Here is a 27,492-nt window from a genome sequence, read left to right on the forward strand (position 1 = left end):
AGATATCTAAGAGGAAGTCTATGAGCTATAGTCGATGTACACAGTGCAGAATATTGGGAGAATTTCAAAGCCAGCAGATAAGAAGCTCTGAGAGGCTGGTCCGGGAACTATGTTCTTTTAAAGAGGTCGTCCAGAATTTAAAAAAAGGTCTGTTTTATTTCCCCAGAAACAGCGCAACTCTTGTCGATAGCCGTGTCTGGTATTACAGCTCAGACTCATTCTAAGCAATACTAGATACAGCCCATAAGCAAGAGCGGCACATTTTCTGGGAAAAAAAAAAGCAGACAATTTTTTCTAATCCTGGACAACCCCTTTAAATACATTTAAACGTGTTATTAAAAGGGCTCTCCAAGGTGTAACCTGTGGGGAAACCGGAGGGAAGTGTTCAATTTCCCTACAGCGCCACCAAAGGGGAGATTAAGCATTACACAGTGCCCATTTACACACTATAGGACAGGATCTCCAGAGCGAGAGACGCTCTTTGTAACCACTCTCCACTCTGGCCAAGAGATGAGGATCCAGAACAAAGGACATCCCTCTATTCACTTAGGGCTTATTTAGACGAACGTGTAATACGTCTGTGACGCGCGTGATTTTCACGCGCCTCGCACAGACCTATGTTAGTCTATGGGGCCGTGCAGACTGTCCGTGAGTTTCACGCAGCGTGTGTCCGCTGCGTAAAACTCACGACATGTTCGATATTTGTGCGTTGTTCGCGCAACAGGCACCCATTGAAGTCAATGGGTGCGTGAAAATCACGCGCAGCACACGGAAGCACTTCCATGTGACGCGCGTGATTCGCGCAACAGCAGTAAAAAGTATGAATGATTTTACAAACATACAGTGTAATAATGATGGCGGCTGCGCGAAAATCACGCAGCTACGCATTATAAACGGCTGACACAGAGTTGTTAAGTACCCTTTGCGCGCGCAAAAAACGCTGCGAAAAGGAAAAGCTCGTGTAAATCCGGCCTTAGTATTCTCTAAAAAAGAGGTATGGAAATGGATTTTCTAAACTTGACAACTCCTTTAATTTAATTACGCGGCTTCGGTCATCCCCTCCGCAAGCTCAATAGACCGCCTGACACCAGTCTACAGAGAATGTGAGAAGTTTATCAGATTTACGCCAGTCTTCTGGTGTAAAAACGTTGCCCATTTTTGGGACCACCAAAGTTGCACCAAAATTAGCGGCTTTTAACTATACTCGCCGCTTTCCGAGAGTGGAGAGAAAAGTAGACGAGGCTTAGCCAGGGGGCAGGATCTCCACCAGAAAGACAGATTTAGCATAACTTACATCAGAAACTGGTGTAAATTGTGCGCAAAACTACACCTGATGATAGTGGGTGCAGATTTGCATTTCTTTCGCATGGACAGCCAAAGATGCAACAAATATATTAAGAAGTGTGCACCTCTTAATATATTTGGCGCATTTTCCTTCATCGCACATTAGTTTAAGAGAGGCTCTCTCACCACATTAGAAGTGCCCTATCTCCTACATAATGTGATCGGCGCTGTAATGTAGATAAGTGTTTTTTACATTGAAAAACGATACATTTTAGATTCATGCTAATTAGTTTCTTAATGTCCAACTGGGCGTTGTAAAGAGAAGTGTATGACGCTGACCAATCAGCGCATACACTTCTCTTCATTCATGTCCATTTGTACTCAGCACAGCGTGATCTCGCGAGATCACGCTGTGCTGTCACATACACCACCATTAACTTTACTGAAGTGTCTTGAAAGTGAATAGACATCACCTCCAGCCAGGACGGGATGTCTATTCACAATCCTGACACTTCGGTAATGTTTGTGTGGGACTTATAGCACAGCACATCGAGATCACGTTGTGCTGTCATTTACAGCATGATCTCGGGAGATCACGCTGTGCTGTGATTAAGTCCCACAGAAACTTTACTGAAGTGTCGGGAGTGTGAATAGACATCGCGTCCTGGCTGGAGGCAATGTTGCGTTTCATATGCAGCCACCTAGAATGATAATCAGAATCTGTTAGTTACGGTAGCAGTGACCCCCTGCAAGCTCTAAAAAGACCTTCAAATAAACAAGGTCCGCCAAAATCAGCTCTTTTTCCTGACAATGAGCCGTGTGAATATGCCCCAACAGTGACTATACCCCCATAGGGGACAGCCACAGTGACCCCATAAGTACTAGCGCAGTAGTAACCTTGACCGGATCAGTATTTTATCTGCTTCTTCCATGCTCCAGTATGATGAGATGTTCTGATACTTGAAGCTCCGAGATTAAGGGATTGTCCAGGATTAGAAAAACATAGGCACTTCTATTCAAAAACAGCACCACACCTGTCCACGGGTTGTGTGTGGTATTGCAGCTCAACCTCATTCACTTCAATGGAACCAAGCAGCAATGCTGGACACAAACCAATGACATGCCTGGCATGATTTCTGGTGGAGAGCAGCCATGTCTATCTAATCCTGTACATGGAATCCTGAAGGAAGTGATAAGAGGTGCCGCTTGGACTTGATTCAGTAAAAAATCTGTACCCTACCTTTACAAATAGCAAGAATGTCGGGAGACTTCCATAACGCGCAGCAGGGCATTTGAACAATCAGGAGTGTATATTTTGTTTTTCATTCTTTTAACATATCCGTTGGCACTATTTATGGGGTGCCACAAGACCCAAATTCATAGGGAGTATATTCCATTAAACTTTTGCGGTTTCAGCCATATTTATCTATTCCCAGAGCCCCACTTTAACTTCTACTGGAGCTTCCAAGCATCACATTCATCAATATTTGCAATCTCTTATCAATCTCTTCCATAGCACAGACATGTAATAGAAGAGATTAAATGTCTGAACCGTCCAATACACTGTCCGCTAGATAGATGCGCACATTATATATGTTTCTGCCATCAATATTAATCTCTATAAACCGCCAGCTCCGTCTTGCTGCATGCAGCTCCAGGACATAAGACCAGCGCTTTATGAGTGCTGCACGGCCTATAAATCCAATGAAAGGTCGAAACGACAGCTAGAGAAGGGTTACATAGTGTAAAGCCACGTTGTGTGTGTAATACTAGATCATTCACCGAGCGGGTGGTGCAGACGAGCACAATATAACTGCCGCCAGGAGAGAGTGAAACTGGGGGTGGCGCACAATAAAATACTGAACCCCATTGAAGAGCGCACCCAAGAGACCGCAGAGGTGCCAAGAGAAGATGGATACAGGTAAACAGACATGGAAAACCCCTTTAGACTAAGAAGGGCTCATGTTTCATGTCGACCTTCAGCTGTCCGCGACAGACCTGTGCATACTGGGCAGCTGGCATGAAACAGGCAAGGTGCCCAGTTGGCTCAATGTGACATCTTCAGTATAACAGTAGCGTTGAGGGTGAGCTGCTTCAGAGCAGAGCTGGGATTTGCATCTCATTGTCTTTTACCATTCCCATCTACAGACAGCGGATATTGATTTTAGGTGCCTGCACAACGTCAGGACGCATCCAAACCAGGCCTGATGGATGTGAAACAAGAGACAGAGCACAGTTACAGCAAACTTACCCCTCCGCCTGCTACATCCCGGAGAGGCCTCGCTCTCATCGCGTTATTTCTCTTTCATACGCACTAGAAGAGCAGAGACAAGATTGTTAAATGGCCGCAAAAAATAAAAATTACACATACACAAATAATGCAACCAAACACGAAAGTCAAATGTTTTTGGCGATCGTCAAGCTGGCGAGGTAGCCGTTTCCCCTGAACGCACCACAATTATGTTGCCTGGTTTGTATGCTGATCATAAGAGGGACATACACCAAAAGCCTATTAGACAGAGCGATTATCGTACAGACTTCTATATAATTGTTCAAATGTAAGCTATAATTGCTACGTGTAATAGCGTGCAATCATCGAACGACAAATTGTTGGGTTTCCACGGATCGGCCGCATCGACTCGTCTAATCAGAAATCTTCCAGTTGTTATCAGATGAGAGCTGAAGGTGTGGGTGAAAGAGAAACGATCGCAGGAACGACTGAACAGCAAAAATCTGTAGTAATTGTCACGAGTAACAGACCGTCTTTCGGGCAGGATCTACTATTTAAATAATCACTCGTTCATGAAAGACTATCTGCCTGTCGGACCCGAAGGCCTCATGCACACGGCCATGCCCGTAATCACGGGCAGAGATTGTGGGCGTGGACAGCCTCCCGCATTTTCGGCCAGTGCTTCCATACATAGTATGGGAGCATGGCCCGTAAATAGCAAAAGATATTACAAGTCCTATCTTTTGCGGTACCCTTCTACGGCACAGATACCTATCTGTAGCGATACGGAAAGTTGTCCGCAACCAATAGAACTGAATGGGTCCATAATTGCAGACCGTATTACGGTCCGCAATTATGGACAATTTTTAGGGTATGTACACACTGCTTATTTTCAGCAGTTTTCGGGCCATAAACTGCCGAAGAATCTGAAGCAGAACGCCTGCAAACATCTGCCCATTGATTTCAATGTCAAAAACTGTGTTCTGTTCCAACCCGTAGTTATTTTTTCGCGGCCGCTTTGAAAAAACAGCCCGTAAAAAAGATAACCTTTAAAAAGAAGCGCATGTCACTTTGAGACGTTTCTGGGGCAGTTTCATTGACTATAGAAAAACAGCTCCAAAAGACGTCCGTAAAAACCGCGAGTTTGCTTAAAAAAACGGCTGAAAATCAGGAGCTGTTTCCTTGAAACAAGCTCTGTATTTTCAGTCATCTTTTGGTAAGCGTGTGAACTTACCCTTATGGTCGTGTGCATGAGGCCTAAGCGTGTGAACTTACACATGACCGTATTTACATCATCCATAAATACTGATCCGTAGTCATCCGCTAATACGGTCTGTAATTCAACCGTGTATACACAAATCCGCAAAGAGAAAACCACAAATGTACAACATCTGCAGACCGGTCATCGCCTAGCAAAGCTTCCGTAATTAGACTGCTACGGGTGCACATCTGTAATTACAGAAGCTCCCATAGACTTCTATGGGGAGTCCGTGCCGTAATTACGGACATGTTCTATGGAGCGGACACCCATCCGTGAGAACATCCGTAGCACATCAAAATTAATGGCTCCGTAATTACGGATGAAAAATACGGTCGCGTCCATGTGAAGATTTGGTGCAGACTTTAAGGCCTTCCTTTATATATTTCTTCTGTAAGTCTCCGTTCCTGGTATTGGCATTTAAAAAAAACAAAACTGCACTGTGTGAACAAGGCACACAGAAGTTTGTCAAATGTTTAGTTACCCTACAAGCTGTAGATTATTTAGGTCTTCAGCTCAATACAAAATTGGCACTATACTGAGGGCAGCAAGGAGGCTTGGATTTAAAACCACTCATCACTTTAGATCCCTACACTGTATATCAATGATGACCGCTGCCCTTTAATGTACCACCCAACAAGCGGTAGAAAGAGAGAACGTAAAAGCATCTCCGGAGCAGTCGCAGGATTCCATTACCATCTCTGGGGGCTGTACCAAGAAACAAGCGCAGCCAGAGACCCTGAAAATAAGTCGATTCACCAGCAATGTAACTCCCTAAGCAGCCGTCTGGTGAGATGGAGGCAAATTTCATACCCGGCTTCTATTAAAAAGAAATGTACAGGATTAGAAACACATGGCGGCTTTCTTCCAGAATCCACACCACACCGGACCACAGGTTGTTTGTGGTATTGCAGCTCAGTCCTACTTCCTTACTATAGTGAAGCTGCAATACCAGACAAACCATGGACAGGTGTGCTGCAGTTCTGGAAGAAGAAAGCAGCCATGATTTTTTTCTAATCCTGTACAACCCTTATTTTTTTTTAAATAAATTAATATAAGATTCCTAGAATAAAGATTATCACCTATCCACAGCATATGTGATCATTTTCTGACTGTTCAGTACCCCCCATCAATCGTGAGAACAGAGGTCCCAACTTCTAGATGCCCCTTACTGCACCCCCACCGAGAGAAGGAGCAGCAGTTGAGCATGCACCCCACATTTGAGAATTACAGAAACAGCCAGGCACTGCACTCAGCTGTTTCCATCGACTTTAAACGGAGCGGCAGCGTACATGCTGGACCACCGATTCATTTAATATCCTCCACACTGGAGGTCGAGCAGTGAAGAGGAACAGGGGGGGGGGTTTGGGAACCCTCTATCAACAGAGGTCCCAGGGATCAGAAAATTCTCACCTATCCTGTGGATAGCTGACATTTTCAGATTCTGTTACAACCCCTTTAAGGCTCCCAACCTCAACAATTAACAGAATATATGCCTTTCTATAGTGAGGTGACCCTACAGTCGCAATTATATATGGAGGCGCTTCAGTCTTTTACTCCTGTTGAGTCAACTGGAGAGGCAGTCACCACATATGGGGTTTGGTTTTTTGTTTTTCAGAACAAGAGTCCTTTGGACATTTGTTGGGGGTCCTAGATCCTGATTGGTATTTGAAGACCCTTTAACGACCACACAGATTTCAGGCGTTTAAGGCTGGGTTCACATTGCAAGTTCTTTTGAAAACCTGGATACCCTCACGTTTTGTTTCTCAGTGTCTGAGCTGTAATACGGTTTTCAAGTTGCTGGTTATAGATTTACAGCTAAAACACGAACATGTATTTTTTCCAGCATCTCAAAAAAAAAAAAAAAAAAAAAAAGCCTAATAAGTTGTTTGCCATCATGTAACACCAATATAGGAATTCATGGACTCACAGTATTTTGTTTAAATATTTTCTCTGATAAAATCATTGATACATCGTACTTGTATGGATTATAGAGCTAACAGACAGTTTGATTTTATGTTCCGTTGATCAGATTGTTGTAATGTTCGACTGGACTTTGGTCCGTTATGTATATTCTTTGTAATGTATAAAATCTTGATTTTATTCAATAAAAATTTACATTTTAAGAAAACACCAATATAGGATGCATTGTTAATTTGTAGTCCGAGAGAACCATGCCACTGTAGGAGCTTCAACCGTTACATATCAGTTTGGTCAGCAGATCCCATTCAGTGGGATCTACCAAGTGTGGCCATAAGACCCCCCACCAGTTTTAAAAAAAAAAAAATTAAAAAAAAATTAAAAAGACACACCACACGTTGGAAATAGTTTTGGGATGGATGGGAGCAACTCCCCTCCTTCGATAGATTATATGCATGGCGATGATAGCTGCTGGCCAATTGATCATTCAGCCAATGTGTCTAGTGTGACTAGCCACCTTTAGCGCTGAAGGCAACAGGTCTTAAGCTCCAAGTGACGGTACAGAGCCCCTGAAGATTACAAGCCATGTAGTGACTTCTCCAGCCAGCAGTCACTGTGGCATTTAGATTTTGCATAGACAAGATCGCCACCTGGAGGCTGGTTAACCAAACAATCACACTATTTGAAGACAAACAATTTATTGTCTTTATAAAAAGGACAGTATATATTTGAAATAAAAATAGCATTATTTGCTAAAATTAGGAAAAGTCTCACCCAGAAAAATAAAACTGTAACATAGTTTTATCTATATAAACAAAAAAAACACTTCCAATAGGAAGATACTGTCCAACATATTCACCATTACCTGGGCTAAATCTTCTTCCAAATCATTTATCTATAAAGAAAGTTGTAAGAATCTATTGCAGACCTCCATATAACAGGACTGCGGTGATTGGGTCATATATTGGCAGAGAATTCAGCTTCTCTCCCAGACTCCTTTGCGGTGCCTGGTTAGGCAGCTTTTTCAGCCCTGGCACGGGCAGTAGGCAGGTGGAAGAGGCTGCTCAGGTTCACCTCTTGCTCAGCAGGATGACGGAGCTGGCGCTCATTGAACAGGCCAGAAAGGTTGCTCTCCAGCCGGGTCTTGCTTCGGAACCTAAGTTTAGCATTGAAGAGGCGACTTAGATTTTGCTCCACAGCAGGCAATGGACGTTGGGCTCTTCTTCTATGCTTTTTTGATGGCTTCAGCTTGAATTTAAGCTATAAATAAGCAATATATTATAAAATGAACACCAAAGTGCTGTTAATTATAACTTTTTTCCCCTCACAGACATGGCAATGGAGAATACAAGACAAACCAGGGTGCAGCAGGGGGGGGGGGGGGGGGTGCCAACAAACCACTTTGCTACAGCTAGGGTATTTAAACACAGGGCTAGGGCAGCAAACAACCTCTCCCCAGGGACTCCCGTGGCTGGCGACTATGTGCTACACTTCAGACATTTTTTGGGTTAATGCCACCCCACATTAAAATGATCAGAGCACAACTTAATATTTAGGGTACTTTTAAGCAGACCATTGACAAAGCACATAGTCGAGGAATAAGAAAGGCTTGCTGGACACTTCAGTCGCTGCTCATTGCCAGGAGATATAAAAGGATGCAACAGGTAGACATCCAAGTAGTCATATCTACTTATATTTCCCAGACATCTGCTGTGGGGAAATGAGAAACACTGCCAAGTTTGCCATAACTAATGATCGCAAATCTGCTGGAGATACAACAAATTCAGCTCTGCTACCTCAATACCCCTTTTAGAATTCTATACAGATTGGTATTTTTCTCATCCTTACCTTAAGCTTTTTCTTCTCTGGATCATGCACAACAAGATGACGAAGCAAGCTTTCCTAAGGGGGGGGGTAAAAAATAAATAAAATACACACGCACGCACACGCGTTTCTTCTACCACATCAACTATCCAGCAGGCAGTGGTTTACTACATACCCTCATTGCAAAGGTTCGGTCACAGCCAGCATGGTAGCAGTGGTAGGGCTGCAGACAAAGATGGATCTTGCGTACATGATGAGTCAGGTTGAAGACTGTGGAAAACGTCTGCTTACAGTCTTCTCGGGGGCAGGTATAGAGGACAGGCTTGACCACGTGGGTTAATTTGTGCCTCCGCAGGGTACTCCTCGTCTGAAAGGGCTCGTTACACTTGGCACACTTCAAGTCCACTAGAAGAATTCAGAAGCAAGTTAGAAGCGCCCTGGATGGTCCAGTAAAGTCTTGCTTTACCTTCAATATAGGAGCTGTCATCTACGCTTTGTATACTAGGACTTACATGGATGGGTCTTGCGATGCTTCTGCAGGGCAGACCAGGTTCGAGAAGTGGTTTGACATCCCTGGAAAGGGCATTTGTATCCTAAAAATAAAATTGTACAGGTTTCCTGCAAAGCAAGGCCTTTAACTCTATGCTACTAACTAGTTTTAAGTCACTCACCTGCATGGCGCCGAGAATGGCCTGCGAGACCAGCTTTAGAGTTGGATTTCCATTCGCAGCCGGGCTGGTCACAACTACAATCAAAGAATAGAAGAGGTTAAACATCTTACCATCTCCATTACAGGCCAGCACGGAAGAATCCAACCTGGAACGGTGAAGTCCATGAAGGATGACAATTTAAAGTACACTAAGGCCGGGTTCCCACGTAGTGTTAACACTGGAATTTTGTGCGGAAATTCTGCAGCATTTACAGTAGCAGCAAAGTAAAAGATTTAGAAAATCTAATGCCCACTCAAAAACAAAAAACAACTTCTACTTACCACCTGGGTGTAGTCATAGTGACACAATCTTCTGTTTTTCCAGGCCGGCCTCCTGGGATAATTTCATCCCATTTCACTGCTGCAGCCAATCACAGGCTGCAGCAGTCACATGGGCTGCAGCATCATCCAAGGAGGCTAAACTGCACGACAACGGAGGGGCGATAACGCCATGACTGGGGTAAGTATGAACATCTTTTTTCCCTGGCACTGCTTTCCACAGCGGAAATTGTGTCCGTTTTTTTTTAGGATGGAATGTGCTGGGGGTTCTAGGTCTGATATGCTGCATAGTTTTACGCAGCGTATCTGACCTGTGGGAACCCGGCCTAAGGCTCGGTTCCTACAGCGCAGGTTCGCTGCAGATTTTGCATGCATTTTGTAAGCCAAAACCAGAATTGGATCCAGGAGAGTAGACCCAAGGCCTTTCTTTATATATTTCTTCTGTTTAGGTTCCGTTTTGGCTTAAATATGCATGCAAAATACGGATCAATTTTGCGCTGTGGGAACTCAGCCCCATATCATGTCAAATTGTCCAGATTACGGAAGTAGAATGCACACTCTGGCAAAAGTTACTGTTCACATGGACCCCTCCTCAAAGTTACCAAGACAGCTCTACCCACTCCCAAGTTTCATTAATAATAGCAGCAATCATTAAGGATTGGCTACACCTTTGAAATACTATATTGATTTTAATTATTGAGATAAAGCTGGTCCAAATGAGATGCATTTAATCTTAGACTGCAGCGGCCACTCAAGAGTTAAAAAGAATCAATCTGTAGAAGAAATCTAGGTGTAGCCTTGGCCTTACAGAAGGTTATTAACTACACAATATTTGAGATAAACTGCAGATTTAACCGCAAAGCCGTGCGGCCACAGCCATCGTAAACGCCACACAGGTTTGCGAATAAATCTGCTGTTTACCTGTAATATCGTTGAGCAAATAACCTGTTTGAGAGCCGCTCCCACCACATGCGGCCGTGGCTTGCGGACACCACTACCTCGGACTGTACCCTCACGATTCAGATCGAACGTGACCGACCAGGAAATCCGGCACGGTAAAAAGGAGCCAGAGTTTCAAGACTACCACATTTATGGGTGCAAATTGAAGTCTGTCCATAGCGAGTAAGTTTTGCCACGATGAATCTAATTCTCCACCAGCTCTTCAGGCTCCAACATTCACCAGACATGCCCAAAAGGGGAATCTATCAAGTACTCACCAAAATTGGGGCTCCCCACAATGTTGTGAGAGGTGCTCTCTTAAGGACTTTTTCTTTTTGAAGGTTTTAGAACATCCTTTCACGGAGCACTAAGTAGGAAACAAATGCAGCCTTACGTGATTAGTACGTTTCCACAGCGAACAAACCACCTATTAAACATACGGCCTCACACGTTCCCAAAAAGGGGAACTAGCATGGCCCAGCTTTTAATTTTTGTATACTTTCTCTGATCTGGACCATGTGAGCTTTAATAAAAACGTTAAAATAGGTGGTCTCCTGAAGTCAACCCCTTTTCAGATTGAGGCCGGCCTCGTGGTCATTGACTGGAGATGCAACACATTTCAGCAGCCACTGCAGGGGTTAATGTAGCATTATATGTCACAGAATAAGAGTCCTAATGCTTGGTCACGGTAATTTGCCCCAAAAGTCAAGAGACAAAGCAACGCCAATCAGGGCCACTCACCATCGAGGTCTATTTCTTATAGGTTAACACACTAGACCTGGTTGATCTGTCCAATGATAGGTTACCATGCAATAAAGCAGACACGCGGATGATACGTATAGACGAAGGGCTCATGGAAAGGGAAAATTGTGGCAGTGTATGGGATACGAAGGCCATTTTCCAACAAATACATCAGTTCAGGGAATGAACAAGTGAAAATCATATCCATCTCTTCATAGGTCTAGATTGAGGATTCAACATAAAACAAGATAGAAGTCACCTACCACCACAGAGCTACCCCTACAATAGTCCACCCAAACTCACCGTATGGGGGTCTGTTGTCCCATGTTTATACTTCTGGTGACGTTTCAAGGTGTCTTTCATCACAAAGGCCGCCCGGCAGCCAGCAGAGGGACAGCTGGAAATATTAGGCATTAAATGTTTAGTCAGTGATCGAAAAGCCTAAGGAAATAAGTGAACTGTATCTAATGGGACTTACACAAACTTCTTTAGCCCCAAGTGTTTCTGCAAGTGCTTCTGGAGCTGGGCTCTGCGGGAAAAGGCTTTACCACACCCTGGTTTATCACAGCGCCACGGTTTCTGGGGCAGAGGAATAAGACACAAGCAGGTTTACAACAACGTGGCAATGCCATCAATGCACCACACGTAATACAGCAAACAGGAGTGCTTGTTCTTATAGAAGGCATTATGGCATGTGGTAGATATAGGCTCCAACATCCCCATTTGATTTAGACTTGGTAGATATTACGGGAGGGCCTCAGCAGTTACAGGGTTGCTTCATCACAGACAATCCCTTTAATAGGGGAGCTGCTGGTTTTGGCAGAGACGCCATTGCCGGTCAGATATTGGCGTAAAGTTAAAATGGCCATTTAAATGACTGGCCTTCCATCGACTGTCCGAGTCTTCCAGAGCAAGACCCGCCACTTGTACTCAGTTCTGGCTTGGAGTCCTGGGGACCCACCTCTGTTATAGCCATATACTTCAAGAAGGCTTGCATATACAGATGTAGCCAAGTTTATCTTGACTGATCACACACACACACACACACACACACACAATAAAAGCCATTGGGAAAAAAGTTTCTTGCCACTGTGTACTTCATGTGTTAAGTCAAGATAAGATGGCGACATCTGTATACACCCTTAGTTGCCCACCACCAAAACTCAGTTTCCACTATGAGACACTGAACTAAATTTGTAGTTGCTGGAAAAAAAAAAACAGGACAGTCCAATAACATCGACAAAAAAAAACAAAAAACGGTGCCGTTACCCATAGCAGCCAGGTCCCGTATCTAACCACATCAAGTCAGGACATTATCACCAGTTTTTTCTACAAATCAACATTCAGCAGAAGAAAAGCTCCCACGACCCTTGTCCCCGCTCACCTGTCCGGTGTGTTTAGCCACATGCTCTCGCAGCCTTACTTGTTTTTTGAACATGGCCTTACACCCCACAGAAGGGCAAGTGAGGACCGGCTTCTCCTCCTGCTTGCTGGCTACTTGGTTCTGCATCTCTGCTCCTGCTGATGCCCCTTAATCTGCCCCCTCCCAGGGGTGATCTTGCATGTTATATACAGGTGATTCCACCAGCACAAGCTGACAGCACTCATCTCACTGATGAAGGAGCAGCCAGAGGGAGATCTACTCCAGGTGAAGACAGCAAATCACCTAGACCTTTGGGCTACTGTTTCCATGCGGCCGTAAGGGTCCATTCACATGTTGCGGTTACAACCTCATCTGAAAACTGCATGTGGTTTTACCGCAATTTGTAGGCGTTTTTTTTTAAGCGGTTCGGACCAGACCTCAACGTGTGAATGGACCCTAAGTGTGCATTAAGATGAGACGTTTTTGGGAGCGCAAAATGCGGTTTTTGCCTGTGTCGTTTTTATAGGGGAAACATTTATTTTACAAGTTTCACCTGTAATAAAAACGCACAAGCTAAAACTGCACCGGAAACTGCAGCAAAATTTTGATGCTTTGATGCGTTTTTTTACCGTGCGGCCAAAAACAACCTATGTTAATACACCCTAAGGCTGGGTTCACACGACCTATTTTCAGACGTAAACGAGGCGTATTATGCCTCATTTTACGTCTGAAAATAGGGCTACAATACGTTGGCAAACATCTGCCCATTCATTTGAATGGGTTTGCCGACGTACTGTGCAGACGACCTGTAATTTACGCGTCGTCGTTTGACAGCTGTCAAACGACGACGCGTAAATGGACTGCCTCGGCAAAGAAGTGCAGGGCACTTCTTTGCCACGTAATTTGAGCTGTTCTTCATTGAACTCAATGAAGCACAGCTCAAGATTTACGAGAGTCTCAGAGCGTCTCAGACGCCTCGTAAATTACGAGGAGGAGCATTTACGTGTGAAACGAGGCAGCTGATAACAGTCTGTCTTTTCACACGTAAATGCCTCTCATCGTCTGAACATACCCTTAACTGCAGCAATCCACGGTAATGCAGTTCTGACCGCGCGTTCCAAAGTGATGTGTGGTTAGGATAAGGGTATGTTTACATAAGTCGATTTTACCGCAAATTGCCCCTCAGCTCGTACAAGTGAAGCACGCTGAAATCATGTGCTTCGCCGTCTTGATGCGGTTTTGACAATGCGGTCAAAAACGACATGTGTAAATTGAGCTTTTGGCCCCACAGGGCAGCATTGACACAGCCAAAAACCGTGCCAGCAGTGCGGTTGTCAAATTGCTTGGTAATGGCCGTGCTGTGTTGCAGGTAGATGTGCTGGTTACCTGCAAAATCATGCGGCTCTATTCATTGATGGCCGCAGGTAACCAGCAGTTCAAACAGCGCGACCATTCACACAGTGCAGTTTTGAAGCCACACCCAGGAATGGATTTTAAAAAAGTGAAGCAAAATCTTTCCGATATACTTCCCCCCCCCCCCCCTTTTACAATCCACTCCTGGTTATGACTTCAAAAACGGCACGGTGTGAATATACGATGTGAATATACCATTAACAAGCAATTTGGCATCCGCACCGAACATCATGCCAGTGCCATCATGACAATGCTGCTCTATAGGGCCTTACCCCTAATTACCGCAAAACCACAGTAATAAACCATGATTTGACCGCACTGTCGGAATATACCATTTGGCTGTGTTCCCACATTGTGTGCGCAGTTTCCAAATCAAGCAGCTCGATTGTTGAAATTTGAAAACTGCACCGACATGTTGCCATGATATTGGCCGCATCGCGTGTACGCAGCCAGATAGCAGTATAAATCGCTGTCTATAGGAATTCATTCAGTAACTTGAGGGTGAGGCCCCACGGAGCGGCCGACCGCAGCGCCAGCATCCTGTCCAGCATTGTTGTGGGTGAAGCGGTTTACCTGTAAAATCGTGCGAGCCATAAAGGGTGTATTCATTACCGGCCACACGATTTTGCAGAAAAACCTGAACATGAATATCGCTCATAAAGGTTTGGATTCCTCTATTAAAAAAAGGTCTTTTTTTTTTCACAATTATCGGAAATCATGGCAAAAACGATGGTGGTTGTTACAAAAATAACGTGGTTTTGCTGTAATTCAAAAAAAAAAAGAAACACCAAAAAAATGTAAATATCCCCATGGCTATGTTCACACTAAGTTTATGCACAAGGATTTCTGCTCTGAAATCCGCTCACCTCCCACTGTTTTTAATGGGAAACCTGCGCTGCCTTTCAAAGGCTATGTTCACGCACAGTTTATCCGCCCTGGACAACGTAGGAAATTCCATCCGAAAAAACACACCAAATGTGGTGCAGTTTTTCGTCCGGAATGAAAATAGCAGGTAAAAAAAACCAAAAAGGGCATACTTCCCTGTAGCCATGGCGACGCGTGCCTCTAAAATCCTGCAGCCCGGCCTGCTGGGATGACCTTTCATCCCATGTGACTGCTGCAGTGGTCACATGGGATTAAACGTCATCCCAGGAGGCCAGGCTGGATGCAGAGAGTTCTGGGTAAGAATAAGATTTTTTTTTTTTTTTTCAGAGTTATGATTTCTGTGGCGGAATCGCAGCTTTTCTGACACAAAAATTGTAACATCTGCTATTTGTTATGGGTTTAACCTCACCATTAAATTCAATGGGGAAAACCCACAACAAAAAAACAGCAATTCCGCAAAATAAATTGACATGATGCGGATTAAAAAACACAGCGCAGGTCAATTTATGAACTTTTTTCAGCGGCTATTTTACACAGCGTGTGGATGAGATTTCTTCAAATCTCATCCACTTTGCTGCTACTGTAATACGCTGCAGATTGTCCGCAATGAAATCCGCAGCATTTACGCTTTGTGTGAACCCGGCCAAACAGTTAAAAATTCCCCACCACAGATTTGAAAAGAAAAAAAGAAGTGACGTCACTGCTGGATGTGGAAAACCCGGGTGGATTTCCACTAATGGACAAGCTCCATTGAATGAATACGTGGAAAATGGAACTTAAAATGTGCGTGCAAGGCACAGATTTGCATTGAAAACCGTATTGACATTTTCTGCATGCAAACACAATGTGTGAACATAGCCTGAGGCCCCATGCACAAGACCATATTTTCATCCATCCGTACATAGGGATCCATAGCCATCCGCAACTTATCCGCATATACGAACGGCTACGGGTGCACATCCATAGCCGTCCGGAATTACAGAAGCGCCCATAGACTTCTATGGGGAGTCTGTGCTGTAATTACTGACAAGAATAGCACATGTTCTATATTTTATGGCTCATTTCTACGGAACAGACATCCATTCGTAAAAATAAGGAAAGGTGTCCATAGCCCATAGAAATGAATGGGTCTGTAATTACGGGATGAAAAATAGGGTTGTGTGCATGGGGCCTTAGTGTGTATTAGCATGAGTGTTTCGTGTTTTTTTTTTTAGTTATTTTCATAATCACAGCAAAAAAAATTGCGGGTTTATTGCGGGAACAAACCGCTCTTCAGCAGCACAGTGTGAATAAGGCATAAGGGCGGATTCACACGTGCGTGTGCGTTTTGCGTGCGCAAAAGGCACTTAACAGCTCCGTGTGTCATCACCATATGATGCGTGTCTGCGTGATTTTCGCACAGCCGCCATCATTATGACACTGTCTATGTTTGTAAACAGAAAAGCATGTGTTTTTCTGTTTTCATTCATACTTTTAACTGCTGTTGCGCGAATCACGCGCGTCCCACGAAAGTGCTTCCGTGTGGTGCATGTGATTTTCACGCACCCATTGACTTCAATGGGTGCGTGATGCGCGAGAAATGCAGAAATATAGGACATGTCGTGAGTTTTACACTGCGGACACACACTGCATAAATATCACAGACTGTCTGCACGGACGTATATCACGTTCATGTAAATCCGCCTTAAGGGTATGTTCACACGTAGAGTCAAAAACTTCTCAAAATACGGAGCTGTTTTCAAGGGAAAACAGCCCCTGAATTTCAGACGTTTTTTGAGCAAGTCGTGTTTTTTACGGTCGTTTTTGGAGCTGTTTTCATTGGAGTCTGAGAAAACGTCTCCAAAAACGTCCCAAGAAGTGCCCTGCACTTCTTTTGACGAGGCTGTTATTTTACGCGCCGTCTTTTGACAGCAACGTGTAAAACTACAGGTCGTCGGCACAGAACATCGTAAAGCCCATTGCAAGCAATGGGCAGATGTTTGCCGACGTATTGGAGCCGTTTTTTCAGACGTAATTTGAGGCGTAAAACGCCTCCATTACGTCTGAAAATAGGTCGTGTGAACCCAGCCTAAGACTAATAATAAAAAAAAGTTACTCTGCACACCACTTTGGAGTAAAGTACAGATTTTTTTATTTTCATGCCAGTGGCCATAAGACCAGGACTCCCCGACGACAATCTCAGTCGATCCTTGTTAAAAACATATTCCTGCAAGCAACAGGTCGCTGTGGAGTCCCAGCCTTAGGGCTTATTTAGACGAACGTGTAATACGTCCGTGCAACGCGCGTGATTTTTACGCACCTCGCACGGACCTATGTTAGTCTATGGGGCCGTGCAGACTGTCCGTGAGTCTCATGACATGTCCTATATTTGTGCGTTCTTCGCGCATCACGCACCCATTGAAGTCAATGGGTGCGTGAAAATCACACGAAGCACACGGAAGCACTTCCGTACGACGCGCGTGATTCGCGCAACAGCAGTAAAAAGTATGAATGAAAACAGAAAAGCACCACGTGCTTTTCTGTTTAGAAACATAGTGTCATAATGATGGCGGCTGCGCAAAAATCACACAGCCACGCATCATACGCTGATGACACACGGAGCTGTTAAGTACCTTTTGCGGGCGCAAAACGCACGCGCTCGTGTGAATCCGGCATTAGGGTAGGGTCACATGGGGCGGATACGCTGCATAACGGTAAACAGAATATCCGCCCCAGTCGACACAGGGAATTCCAGGTGAAAAACCACATCAAATTGTGGCGCAGTTTTGCACCCGGAACATCCACTGTGGAAAAAGGTAGAATTAGCGGACATTTCATCCCATGTGACCGCCTCTACAGCCTGCGATTGTCTGCGTTAGTCGCATGGGATGAAACGTCATCCCAGGAGGTCGTCCTGCAGAACCTCAGAGGCAAGTAGGCTTTTTTTTTGTTTTTCCTAACTTGCGATTTTCGCCACAAAGTCACAACACTTGACCGTTGTGGGTTTTATTGAATTCAATGGGGAAACCCCACAACAAAATAGTGCGATTCTGCAAACACAACTGACATGCTACGGCTTAAAAAAAAAATAAAAAAATCCCTGCACCGCAAGTAAATTGTGCAGAATCTCCACATATCACATACGCAGCATGTGGATGAGATTTCTTGAAATCCCATCCACTTCTCTGCTGCGGACTTTCCGCAACAAAATAAGTTGCGGAAAATCTGCAGTATTTGTACCACGTGTGGACTAGCCCTTAGGGCTCAAGCACTTGCTCCCATTAGTTGTTTTGTATGGAGCCGTAATAGCATTGCCAGAGGTACATGAGCCCTCTACACTGCCTCCTTATGCCTCGGATTTTACATGTCGCCAGCCTCTGAAGTAGAAGATCTCCTTAAACATGAAGGCTGTGCCACGAAGTACCACTTGCTAGTGTGCGTAAGACCATAAACCAAGCAATCACTGTAGAAGATCGCAGTGTAACCGCTCACAGTAACGCCACAGTTATCCTGCAAGTTGAATGACATTTCAAGTGTAAAAGGTTTTGGATTTTTTTTTGCGTTCATGAAATTGCGTGCGCAGGTACATGATGTCATAGGTCAACACTGGCAGGAATGCTGGATACCACACTGCAATCTATCATAATTGCGAAGTGCACAGATTGCAGCGTGTGAGATCACCATTAGACTGGGGCTACATAAAGACGGTTTGTAGTGTGGACAGCAATGCTCCTAGGGGAGACTGTTTCTCAGTGCTGTTCAAGCGGTGAAAAACGTGACTTTTATTGTTGCTATGAATTTTGCACTGCAATACATCGCATAGCCACTGCGAAGTAATGGCACGCGCGACAGCCTAAATCCCGATGAATACAATGAAGTGGCACTTCGAACAGCTGACTGGCAGTGTGTGGCCGGTCAGAACTTCACCGATCTAATATTGGGCTATCCCAAGGATATGTGAATCTTTAATCCTGGATAACCACTTCACACAATACACATTTGGTAGGTTGGATTCAAATTCACTTTTAAAAAATTTTTTTTTTTAAAGACAAAGCCAGGAGTGAATACAAAATAGTACAAGTCTTTCCTCTGCTTTTTATCCACTTCTGGTTTTGTAGAAATTGCTTTAAAACGTAATGGGAAAATCCATTTTAAGAATAAAATAACTAAGGACTAATTGAGTGAGATTTAATCAAACCTAATGCAATATTTGCCCATAGCAACCAGACTTCAGATTTAAAAAAAAATTTTAAGCAAAAGTGGCAACCTGATTGGTTGTTATGGGTAACACCACTTTTTTCATTTGCATTAATTGTAATAAATATCCCCGCTATCTTCAATTCTGCTGAGATCTTTTCCTGCCTGGAGGCGATGTCTGGTCATTCTCCCAACGCTCTGGTGAAGGACCTGCGAGAGAAAGTCACGTCAAAGCGTGATCTCGCGAGATCACGCTGTGCTGTGACGAAAGCTGGACATGAATGAAGAGAAGTGTGTGATGCTGATTGGTCAGTGTCATACACTTTTCTTTACAACGCCCACATAGTTAAAGTAACAAAACAAAAAACACCCAGTTGGGCTTTTACAATAACTTTGTCACCAATAATGTTGCTGTTTTTTTAAAAAAAAAAAAAAACAACAAAGCACAGTAGGTATCTACAACACAGCGCCTATTAGATTAGGTAGGAGATAGAGGCTCTGTCACCAGTTTCCTACTGCTAACATTTTGTGGGTAAAGTTCTCCATCACACAGTGACCATTCACTGAAAAAAAAAAAAAAAAAAAAAAAAAAGGATGTAGAGGGTTGAGGAGATCAGTTGCAAAAGAAAAAAATGACACAAATAGGGGAGTTAGTATTTTGGGCAGTTACATTTAATAGTCCATAAACCATTTGATACATAGAGATTTCTTCGGTATACTGATGGCAAAGATGGAGTTATGTAAACTACATGCAGACAACACGCTGGAGGGTTGAGGATGGTTTATTGAGCTTGCACAGGGCAGTACTCTATATACACATGTAATGCGGTACAAGATTTATTTCTTGCTGGACTCCTCTTCCTTTGAGAGGGTCTTGATGATCTCCTCTTTCTTGGCCTGAAGTCTTTCCTCACGGCGCTTCCTTGCCTCCTTTGTCTTAGATCTGCGAGCTTCTGCCTGGTCACTATACAGAGAGAAGTCCAATGAGTAAACATTCAAAGACGCTATAACCAGATAACTACTATCCTGCCCGCGTAATAAAGACGCACAAGACTACGCCACACTACAGAACCAGACTTGACATGCAATATATTGTGCTAGGGTTTAAGAGCGTGTTCCCACAGGCAGAATACGTTGCAGAAAATTATGTTCAGAAACTCCACAGCATTTACAGTAGCAGCAAAGTGGATGAGATTTCTGCAAATCTCAGCCACACGATGTGGGGTATCAAAAAACAAAACAATCTCCCCTCAGATACTTACGCCAATAGCTTCTTGCGAGCTTTGTCTGCCTTCAGTTTGTGGATGTGCTCCATGAGAATACGCTTGTTCTTAAACACGTTACCCTTGACCTTCAGGTACAGGCTGTGGTACCTGTAATATAAAACCACCATCAGCATACGTTACTACCATCTTGGGTCCTGTTAACACACAGAGCCGCTGCAATCAATTTACAACAGCCGCAAAGCAGTTTTAAATAGAAAAATTGTTCAAGTAACGTCTCCTAAGACAGAAAAACCTTGGTATTTTTTCCTGTAGTAGCAGTGATGTCACAACTACCGAAATACGTGAACATATCCCATCACTGGATTTTATACTCCACTTTACATATTGCAAATACAAGAGAAGTTGTGGATAAGTAGCCGCGATCCAAGCAGAAATGACGGGTAATGGCAAGTTTGACGAACCTCGGCAAAGCAGTCACAGCCATATGATCTGATTATAGAACATAGAACTCACTTCTGATCACTTTCACGACAAGGACAGCATGTACACTGGTGAACGGACTCCCGTAAATCAGCTCGCAAAATAAAAAAGGGCCAATTTCTCTCTGAAACGGCCGCTCATTGGTACAGCAGCTGCTGAATCCGTTTGTAATGTTTCATGGTAGGGGTCTGTATCAAATGCGTGCTCCCAAAACATACTCCTGAAATCACTAACGCATGGCCAACTTCCCATCTCCCATTCATTATAATGGAGTTACAGGCACCCCCATTCTCCGGACCTGTGAGGGTCCCAACAATAAACACTTATGCCATTTCCAATCCCTGCAATATTTGTTACATCCAATTCTAGATGTAAATTTCTACAGGTGAACACTTTCAAAAAAAAAAAAAAAAAAAAGGAAATATAGGCAAAAGGATCTCCTGATATAGGGATGAGATGATCCCATTTTACGTTGGTCTGCCATGGATTTAAGAATGAACGGGCTGGTTGAACCCCTTTAGCTCTGTTCAGTTTTCTGTAGCTAAAAAGCTGATATTTTAAGCAAACAACCATTGATTTAAATTGGCGTATCTTACAATACTGGAGAATCTTACTAGACCTGGTGTAGATTGCATAATAAATGTGGGACAATGGGCAGATTTATTATTGCCTTTGTGACTGTTTTGGCACTTTGTGCGCTTACTTTCTTGTCCAAATGTATTAATGCAAGCGCCAGAAAGAGCAATGATTTGTGACCTGCTCGCCACGATGGGTCGCATACTTAGAACATGGCCGTGGATTTGCAGTTGTGAAATCCATCAGATTCATCACTTGCATTTGCCAGTTCTGTGTTGCTAAATACTGAGCTAAAGTATACCACCCAATAGATGGTGTAAAGAAAGGAATGGAGCCAAACATGCACCAAACCTATCAGAGTGCTCATTGAAAAACGTGATGCCTCTTCAGCGTAACACCTCTCGCTGTAGGCTATCTGCTCCAATGTGTCTTATTTTCAGCAAAATCTGTGCAATACCAAAAGATCAACAGCACTTCAATCCTGGAAGTCAATGATGGTTTGAGATGACATCAGTGAAGTCTCATTATCTAGGACATCTAACTAATCATTTAGATAATTCCCCCTTTAAGCAAAAGGAGATTGATGATGAAGTTATTTTGTTCAAGGTTAATAAAATAGAAATGCCAAGTCAGTATCAAGAGTCTTACATGTGCCTGTCGATCTTCTTGGACTCCCGATAACGACGGAGCAGGCGGCGAAGAATTCTCATCCTCCTCATCCAGGACAGCTTCTCAGGCATACGAGCATTAGCAGTACCCTTTCTCTTACCTGTGAGAAAACAGGAGTGCCTTGTCATTGGGAAACAATTGTTTCAGCATTGATTGGCCAGGTCATCGGATCGTACAAAAATGACAGAACTCACCCACTTGACTAAAATTTCGTTATTAAAGGGGATTCCCAAAATCCTAAATTATTACCTATCCGCAGGAAAGGTGACCATTTTCTGATTACTGGGGCAACACCGTTCACGAGAACAGGAGTCCGGAACACCAAGATCCACCTCACTACTCTACCAGTGAGGAAGACATTGGAGCTGTCGGCCCATTAAAAGTCTATGAGAATGACAGAAACTACCACGTACAGCGCGGTCGAGCAGTGAAAAGGATCTAGAGAGCACAGGGACCCCCCCCCCACTCTCACCATCAGTTAGGCTGGATTCACACGAGCATGTTCGGTCTGTAATGGACGTAATGCTCGTGTGAATCCAGCCTGAAGGTGAATGGTTCCCAGCAAAATTTGGAGAAGATCCTATTCCTGTTAGGTTTTCACATCACAGATGAGCCAGAGCCGCAAACTATGGGAACAGGTGCGGAGGACACAGCGATGACATGACCGCAAACGGACCAAGGTTCCATTGTCTATGGGCTGCAAAACGGCAGCAGTCGTGTGCATGAAGCCTTCGACTTATTCAAAAGCAATTTCACACAGCACTCTGGTCTGACTAATGGGGGGGGGGGGTACGAGTACCTCTAGCAGAGTCCCCTTAAGACATTTATTTTGCCTATGACATATGGATTGGAGTTATCCAATTGGAACAAATGGTCAGGTCAGTTAACGTATTCTTGTATGAAATACTCACCAATGCCCATATGTCTGCCCTTTCTACGTGCAAGGGTATTCTTGCGGCAACGGGCACGGGAGTGGACAGTCACTGGTTTCCGGATAATGAGACCATCCTTTACCAGCTTCCTGATTTGCTGACCTGGTGGGAAAGAAGAACCAGAGTTAGGCAAGTCTTGATTGGCAAATAACTGCGCATACAAAGTGTGGGCATCATAGACGACACTTACGGGAGTTGGCATTGGCAATCTCATTGGTTTCATTTGGATCCAGCCATACTTTTTTCTTGCCGCAGCGCAGCACGCTGGAGGCGAGCCTCTTTTGAAGTCTGAGCATACTATGAACAGGAAAGGAGAATATTACCACATATAATGCAGAATAAAGGCGCTGGACATAGGAGAACCTGTGGCTGTAGAGTTTACACAATGGAAAGTGTTAGGACCCAAGTTGGACACGTTGACGTCTGATCCAATCACCAGCAGTAATATGGAAACGGCGACTCTCAGCTGATGCAAAACTACAACTCCCAGCATTCCCTGAGAGCCTTTGGCAGTCAGTACATGCTGGGAGTTGTAGTTTGACAACCGCTAAAGAGCCGCAGATATTTTGTGTCTTGTACTTGAACAAACAGAAGAAAGACTGGGATGGGTGTTTACAGTAATCCACATCCACTACAAACGTGGCAGCAAATAATCAACATCGAAATACCCACAGATATTTGTCAGCAGACCCCATACACTGACTGAGAATCTGCTGGACTGTTTTATGGCCCCCTAATATCTCGAGAAAACAAAACGGACAGGTTGGTTTTCAACCTAATAGTTTGTGGCTCTGGAGATAAGGGGCACATGGGTGACTGGCAGCCACTGCTCTCCTTATAGAAACATTTCATCGGGGGTAAATATCCACAGATGGTCATTTGGCTGGCAGAAGTCATTAATGTCGAAGAAAGGAGTCACCGTAACAACCAGGTCGTGCAAAAACAAATCTTACAAATAAAAGACCAGTGCTGGGCATCACCTATCAGAACCTGAAAACATGCGGCACTGCCACCATTACCAGGCTTCGTCTAGATAACTTTTGGGTTAGACCAGTGGTCTCCAACCCGTGGCACTCCAGCTATTGCAAAACAACAACCCTCAGCATGCTCAGACAGCTCAAAGTTGTAGTTCTGCTACAGGGAATTTGTTATAAATCACCAAACCATAAGAGCAGTTACAGGCCCACGAATTTCTATGGGGAGAAGAGTAAAACATGGTAAATCCCATCACGTTATGACGAAGTAGCGAATGAGCTCCCCAAGCCCCAGCAGCGCAAACAGTTATACAAAACGAAAAGGCGTTTCTTCTCACAGCTGAGAGTTTGCTACAATTGTATCCCAGTCTAGATAATCATCTCCACAGCACAAGTGTATCCGGCTTTGATAACTCGCTACAATGGATCAGTAAAGATAAAATGGTTCTGCATTGAAGGCTCCTTTAGGAGTCTCCATCGAGCGCCGTTGGTGTCCGTCATGCAATGAATCCGATGACAGAGAAGAAAAACGGAAAACCAAAGTGCAGATGTGAACAGTACTGTAAGGCCAATGATTGGGTGAGCGAGCGCTCGTTCCCAATCATTACCGCGTACAAACAGGACAGCGATCAGCCGACGTACAAGAACGCGCTCGTTCATCAGCTGACTGCATATCTGAAGCAACCCAAAAAAAAAAACGGTCGCGAGTCAGCAGCGCGTCTCGCGTGAACAGGGAGATGCGCTGCCGATACAATACAAATGTATGGGGACGAATGATCGTAGTAACAAATTGCTGGACCACACACGTAACCCATCATTGTTTATCGTAAATGGAGCAAACAAGCGCCAATTTGTTTTCAAGGCCAGTATGGTGCCATCTTAAGAGGGTCTAGGTAGCTCAGAATATTGCCTAGACTGGACGCTGGCATACACCTCCGCTGTGTGAGGACTAGGCCTGTAGTAGCTTCCAGACTCTGGACGCAGATCAGACTAATTCAATTTACTGACAGCAAGCAGTGATCTTGAAAGTGATGAGGATTTGAACGGTATTACTCATATACATCCCCCTATGCTGCTTTATAATGAACGACTACTGAGGCTACAATAACACCCCATATAGGGTGACCTCTGGGAGGACTATACACTGCAGTGTGACTGAGGGGATATGTGGGTGCAGGACATGTCTGGGGGTACACAGTCTGTCACACATGTCAGCGGCCTGTACTGGGGGAGCCGGCTGCTTAGTTCACGCTGTTTACGTCACCACCGGCGCCGGTCAGTACCACCAACTAATTCTAAGCCGTATTAACGACTTCAATAGACCAATTCGATGTCCCACGACCAACATCGTCGTTATTTTGTCTAGTCCCACGGCCCCTCACCTCATGGCGGCTGCTCTACTCCAGCTTGGAAAGGAAAGGAAGTAGCTCGGTCGCTACCATTATCACGAGGGGGTAATCCCACTACGAATAAGGGGAGGTGCTAAATTCATTATGAAGTCGCTTTGTTTCTTTAGTCCTGAGATAGAGCTATGAGAAACGGAATAGTAAAATCCAACATGTAACAATATAAAATGATTCCTACAAGCAGATGCAAATTCAAAAATGTTGGTTTACGCACTCCCCTATGTAGGCAAAGTGGTTTAGTCTAAAAAGGTGCGCATGCGTATTGTGGAATATGCTGCTCTCCATCACGTGGGCGGAATACAGAAAAGCGTAAAATGGCGACCTGACGAAATAAATGATGAAAGGGCGGAGCTTGTGTGAGGAGTGGGAGGGGTTAACGTGTGACTACGGTGTGAGGCTTTATAGCCACGTTATATTTTAGGTTTGGCCACTCAACATTCACTAACTATCAAGAATCAGCTGTGAGGGACAATCTTTATACATCAGCTCCACAATCAAATACTGAGCCATGACATAGCCGGGACGAGGGGTTGGGGAACTTGGTGGCCGCCTAGGGCACGCACCATTATGAATTTACCAAACAATGCTCTGCCTTTACAACTCTCTCCTCATAAATACAGCGGACTCATAACCAGGAGCTCTACCCATGTAGCCCTAGCCTATCTCACCTGACCGGATAGGGCTACACTGCGCCATGACGCTTGTGACATCGCAGCTAATGATTGCCTATGTGGTTGCGACTCGTGACCTGACGCCACTGCGACAAGACCGTAGCAAAAAATCCAAACTTGCTGGATTTTGAGTAGCATGCCACACGCTTTCCATAGACAGCGGTGTAAATCCTGTGCTAATGCGACCTGTGCATGACACACAAAAATACTAGTCACAGTCGCGTGCGTCTGGCACACAAACCGTGCACAAAAAAAGGTTGTGCTACTCTAAGGTGACGTCAAATCGCATACCTTTTCTTGTCACGCGCCGCTCGTGCCATTTAATGCCGCATCCCTAGCCAGACTGCTTAATCTGATTGGTCAGAGCCCTCACTGCAGATTCAGCTTTTAGACTCATTCAGACACAAGCCAACCCTTCAGACTCCTTCATTTCAAAGTAAAATAACAGAAAAGGGACTTAAAGGGGCATTCCATCCTTTAGGATTTTTCACCTATCCATCGGATAGGCAAAAAATGTTAGATCCGTGGGGGTCCGACCGCTGAGACCCCCACCGATTGCCAGAACGGGGGATCCCATTCCCCCAGTTGCAAGATAGCAGCCAGGAGGAGTTTGATTGGAGAAGAGGCCGGGCATGCACTCGGCTGTTTCCGGCAGCCTTAGACTTTGAATGGAGCAGCACAGTCCATGCTCGGCCTCCGCACCATGCAAACACCTCCAAGCCGATCGGTGGGGGTCGCAGGTGTCGGACCCCTACCGACCCAGCCTTTTTCACCGGAATCTGCAATGGAGCTGTGAACTTTCATAGGCCAGTTATATGTCCTCTATATGTCACTATGCTTTTGTGAGGAAACAAGAATGCCCATTTTGGTCAAGATGATGTCTCACTATCTCTGCGCAGCGCTGCTGAATATGTTGGTGCTATATAATCAGCAGGAAATACATAAATAATATATGGCTGACTTTAGACATCAATGATCAAGTTTCTGTCAGATATATTGTGTTGTAATCATACAGGTTTCCTCTAGATGGCAGTATTATTTACTGATCACCTAAAACGATCAACTGTGCCGATCAGTCTTCTGTCATATATAAGAAAGTCTCTCAGCCACGTCGTGACAGTATCTATTGACCTGGTGGCCTGTCTAGTCTAAGGTGTTCTGAGATCATGTAGTCTGAAATATCTCAGAAGTGAAGCCGTCATTTAAATACAGTAACCTCTTTGAGATGTAAGCCCAAAATTGGTTGAATTGGAGTAAAAAAATGGTCTAGACGGGGGGGTTCTCATTAGGCCAGAGCCAGATGCCCAGTTAACAGCCTGCACCAATGATACACAACCTTCAGCCTGTGCCAGTCACATCAATACCCCTATTACAGCCTATACCAGCCACACATGCCCAACATAACAGTGATAGCAAAATATGTCTCCAAATATGACCCTTGCTGTTCCTCCGATGCCACATCGCCTCTGGTTACTGCCGCCTCTTCCCAGTCCCCCTTCACCAGCTACACACTGGGAGTACGTAGGGAGTGACATCA

General features: G+C 44.4%; 2 protein-coding genes across 2 annotated transcripts; both read right to left on the reverse strand.

Moving 5' to 3' along the window:
* Positions 1-7,413: 7,413 nt before the first annotated feature.
* On the reverse strand, positions 7,414-12,736 carry LOC142665645 (P43 5S RNA-binding protein-like). Its single transcript, XM_075845367.1, has 9 exons — positions 12,569-12,736; positions 11,663-11,763; positions 11,488-11,581; positions 10,722-10,810; positions 9,188-9,261; positions 9,029-9,109; positions 8,692-8,921; positions 8,541-8,594; positions 7,414-7,952 (listed from the first exon to the last, which is right to left on the reverse strand). Exons 1-9 carry the CDS (start codon positions 12,692-12,694, stop codon positions 7,704-7,706), a joined length of 1,098 nt encoding a protein of 365 aa, XP_075701482.1. The 5' UTR covers positions 12,695-12,736; the 3' UTR covers positions 7,414-7,703.
* Positions 12,737-19,787: 7,051 nt separating this feature from the next.
* On the reverse strand, positions 19,788-25,362 carry RPL19 (ribosomal protein L19). Its single transcript, XM_075846714.1, has 6 exons — positions 25,261-25,362; positions 23,095-23,201; positions 22,884-23,006; positions 21,952-22,072; positions 20,284-20,394; positions 19,788-19,985 (listed from the first exon to the last, which is right to left on the reverse strand). Exons 1-6 carry the CDS (start codon positions 25,263-25,265, stop codon positions 19,859-19,861), a joined length of 594 nt encoding a protein of 197 aa, XP_075702829.1. The 5' UTR covers positions 25,266-25,362; the 3' UTR covers positions 19,788-19,858.
* Between the last annotated feature and the right edge of the window lie 2,130 nt (positions 25,363-27,492).

The sequence above is a fragment of the Rhinoderma darwinii genome, chromosome 13 (genome assembly GCF_050947455.1).
Source record: "Rhinoderma darwinii isolate aRhiDar2 chromosome 13, aRhiDar2.hap1, whole genome shotgun sequence".
Lineage (NCBI taxonomy): Eukaryota > Metazoa > Chordata > Amphibia > Anura > Rhinodermatidae > Rhinoderma > Rhinoderma darwinii.